Raw genomic sequence first — 2,499 nt, 5'->3', positions numbered from 1 at the left:
AGGAAGACGAGTCCCTCCCCCTTCCCGTCTCCAAAACCCCCTATGAGCCGGAAACTTCCCGCCCCCAAGGAGCGCCTAGCCAATCCGGAGGCTGCCTTCGTGTGGCGTCACGGGTTACCAGGCAGACAACCACACAGCCCGAGGGAGGACAGGAGTCCCAGGAAGGACAGTGACCAGAAAGGGCGGAGGAGTGGAGCCAGAGACCCAGAGAGAGCGCGGGGAAAGGAAGGGAAGGGAGAGGACGGAAAGGGCAGCAGGGAGAGGGAGGGGAAGGATCCCCTTGGTCAGGAAGAGAGGGACAAAATTGGACGGAACCACCAGTGCCTGTAGCTCAAGCCCCTTATCATGGTTTTCAAGGCTCAGCCTGGTCTGGCTCTCAGCGCCTCTTCCATCTCCTCTCCTCTCTTACCCCCCTCCCTGTCCCGGTGTCCCTGGAGCCGGCAGGCCGTGTGCCAGCATTGCCGGCCCTGACAAAGGGTCCCAGGAGGCCCGTCTACCTTGATTTGTTTTGTTTATTTTATTTCATTCCACACTTGGGGTGATGATGGTTTCTGCAGAAGGTACCTCGTTTGCAATGGAGGCCCCAGGGAGGACATCTTGCCACCCCCCCCCCTCCCACGCTGGCCCCTCCCCAAGGCAGGGGGGTTGTTCTGCTCTTGCTGCTGCCAGCACCCGGCACCCCTGCAAGGACCTCTTGTCTCTGGGTCCTTGATGCGCCCCCTCAGCCTCCTCCAGCCATCAGTGGGGGTGTGGTGATCGCAGGAGCTGCATCAAAGGCCTGTCCACGGGCTGCGAGGGACTGTCACCATCTTCCTCCTCTTCCTCTCCCCTTTCACAGAAGGGACAACTGAGGCCCAGAAGCAGCACGTCTTTGACTCGAGGGCCCCCAGCCACTGAGGCTCAAGGACTGGACTCCGGTTCAGCCACAGCCCCTGGCCTCGGGCTTCCAAGCAGAGCACCCACGGCCCATCCAGGCTTCACCCAGCTGGGTTCACCCAGGGGTCAAAGTGCAGGTGGCTGAGGGTCAAGGCAACTGAGAGAAGCCACCAGGGTATGACAGCCAAGGGGGTTGGTGGCGAACAGGGGCCCATGGGGGGGGGGAGGAGGAGGGAGCACCGCCTTGCTCCAGCCTGCACACCCCAAAGCCGGTCGCTGGATTGTGCAACGTTTTAACAGAAGGATTTTGCAAAATCTCCCTCCATTGAAATGTCAGTTAAATTGGATGCCCCTCCAAAAACAAACAAAACTGTGACCTTGAATGAAAGAAAACCCCGCTGGGGGAGGGGGCGGGGGCGGGGGGCCTGACTTGCCCCCTGGGTGAGGGGTAAGGAGTGGGTCATCAGTTAGAAACGATGTGGGGGGCTGCCAAGATCACCCAGAAATCAGCTCAGTGGCCAGAATGATCCGCAGAATGGGACTACAGGGGACACCCCAAGAGAGGGAGGGTTCCCATGACGACTCAGCTGCTAGTGGGGTCCCCATAGGGGGATGTCAGGTGGAAATCCCAGAGAGGGGCACGGATGTGGTTGGAGAATCCCAGGCAGAGGTGGCCCAGACATGACAAGGTTCAATGAGGTGCCCCCCCCCAAACCTGACAAGTATTTTCAGACATGACGGAAGGATCCCTGAGCCTCCCTAGCTGTGACTGGAGAATTCCAGACACACAAAGAAGTGGTAGCAGGGCGGTTCCAGAGAACTAGGGGACCCCAAAGATGATGGAGGGATTTGGGGGGACAGATAGGAAGAGAGTCACAGCTGGGCACAGAGATATGAGCTATGGTTAAGGGATCCCGGGGGGTCTCAGGCATAACTAGGAGATGTCAGATCTGACGGGAGGGACTCATAGGAGCAGAGGTCCCCCAGACCTTGAACGGGGCCTAGGGCTGCTGGCAGCGCCCCATCCTGGTGTGAACATCTGTGGGCTCACCTGCCCCCCCATGGGATTGTGGGATCACAGACACACAGCGGCCCCCCAGCCTGGCTGGGGTTCTGGAAGCACCGGCCCGCCCCACTCCACACAGACACATAGTCCTGCGACCCTGGACGTGACGCGGGAATCCCAGAGGGGCCCTGAGCAGGGCTTAGGGATTACGGCAGCCCCCCCACCCTCACAGTGTGGGGGATCCACGGGTCCTATGACCTAGGGTGAGGGGACAGCAACGTGACACCGACCTGGAGCCCCTGAGAGCCCCCCCGAGAGCGCCCCGGGCTCAGGCCCGGCGGGCGGCCGGCAGCAGCGCAATGTCAAACTGGTAGGTGAGCTTGCGCTTGACCTTGCGGATCTCGCCGGTCTTGGCGTAGTTGCGCAGGGCGCGGGCCAGCTTCTGGTAGGTCATGCGCTTGCGGTTGCCCTTCTGCTGGCCCCAGCGGCGCGCCAGCAGCTCCTTGTGCTTGGACGAGAACTGGAAGACGCCGGCGCCCGGCTCCACCCACCACACGCACTCGCGCATGTCGCCGCGGGTCAGCAGCCCGAGCAGGAACTGGTACAGGCGCAGCTTC

At 61.5% G+C, this 2,499-nt stretch overlaps 1 protein-coding gene across 2 annotated transcripts in view; it reads right to left on the bottom strand.

Moving 5' to 3' along the window:
* Positions 1-436: 436 nt before the first annotated feature.
* Positions 437-2,499, bottom strand: part of SPIB (Spi-B transcription factor (Spi-1/PU.1 related)) — a 6,796-nt gene continuing 4,733 nt past the window's right edge. Inside the window, exon 6 of one of the 2 annotated variants that reach the window (XM_014550512.1) lies at positions 437-2,498. In XM_014550512.1, coding sequence (XP_014405998.1) covers positions 2,211-2,498 — 288 coding nt within the window. In that variant the 3' untranslated portion in view covers positions 437-2,210. The remainder of the gene's footprint in view (position 2,499) is intronic. The other variant, XM_014550511.1, reaches the window with a different exon arrangement.

This window comes from Myotis brandtii, unplaced genomic scaffold (genome assembly GCF_000412655.1).
Source record: "Myotis brandtii unplaced genomic scaffold, ASM41265v1 scaffold601, whole genome shotgun sequence".
Lineage (NCBI taxonomy): Eukaryota > Metazoa > Chordata > Mammalia > Chiroptera > Vespertilionidae > Myotis > Myotis brandtii.
Note: the sequence above shows the minus strand (reverse complement) of the source record. Positions and strands in the feature narration are given on the sequence as shown.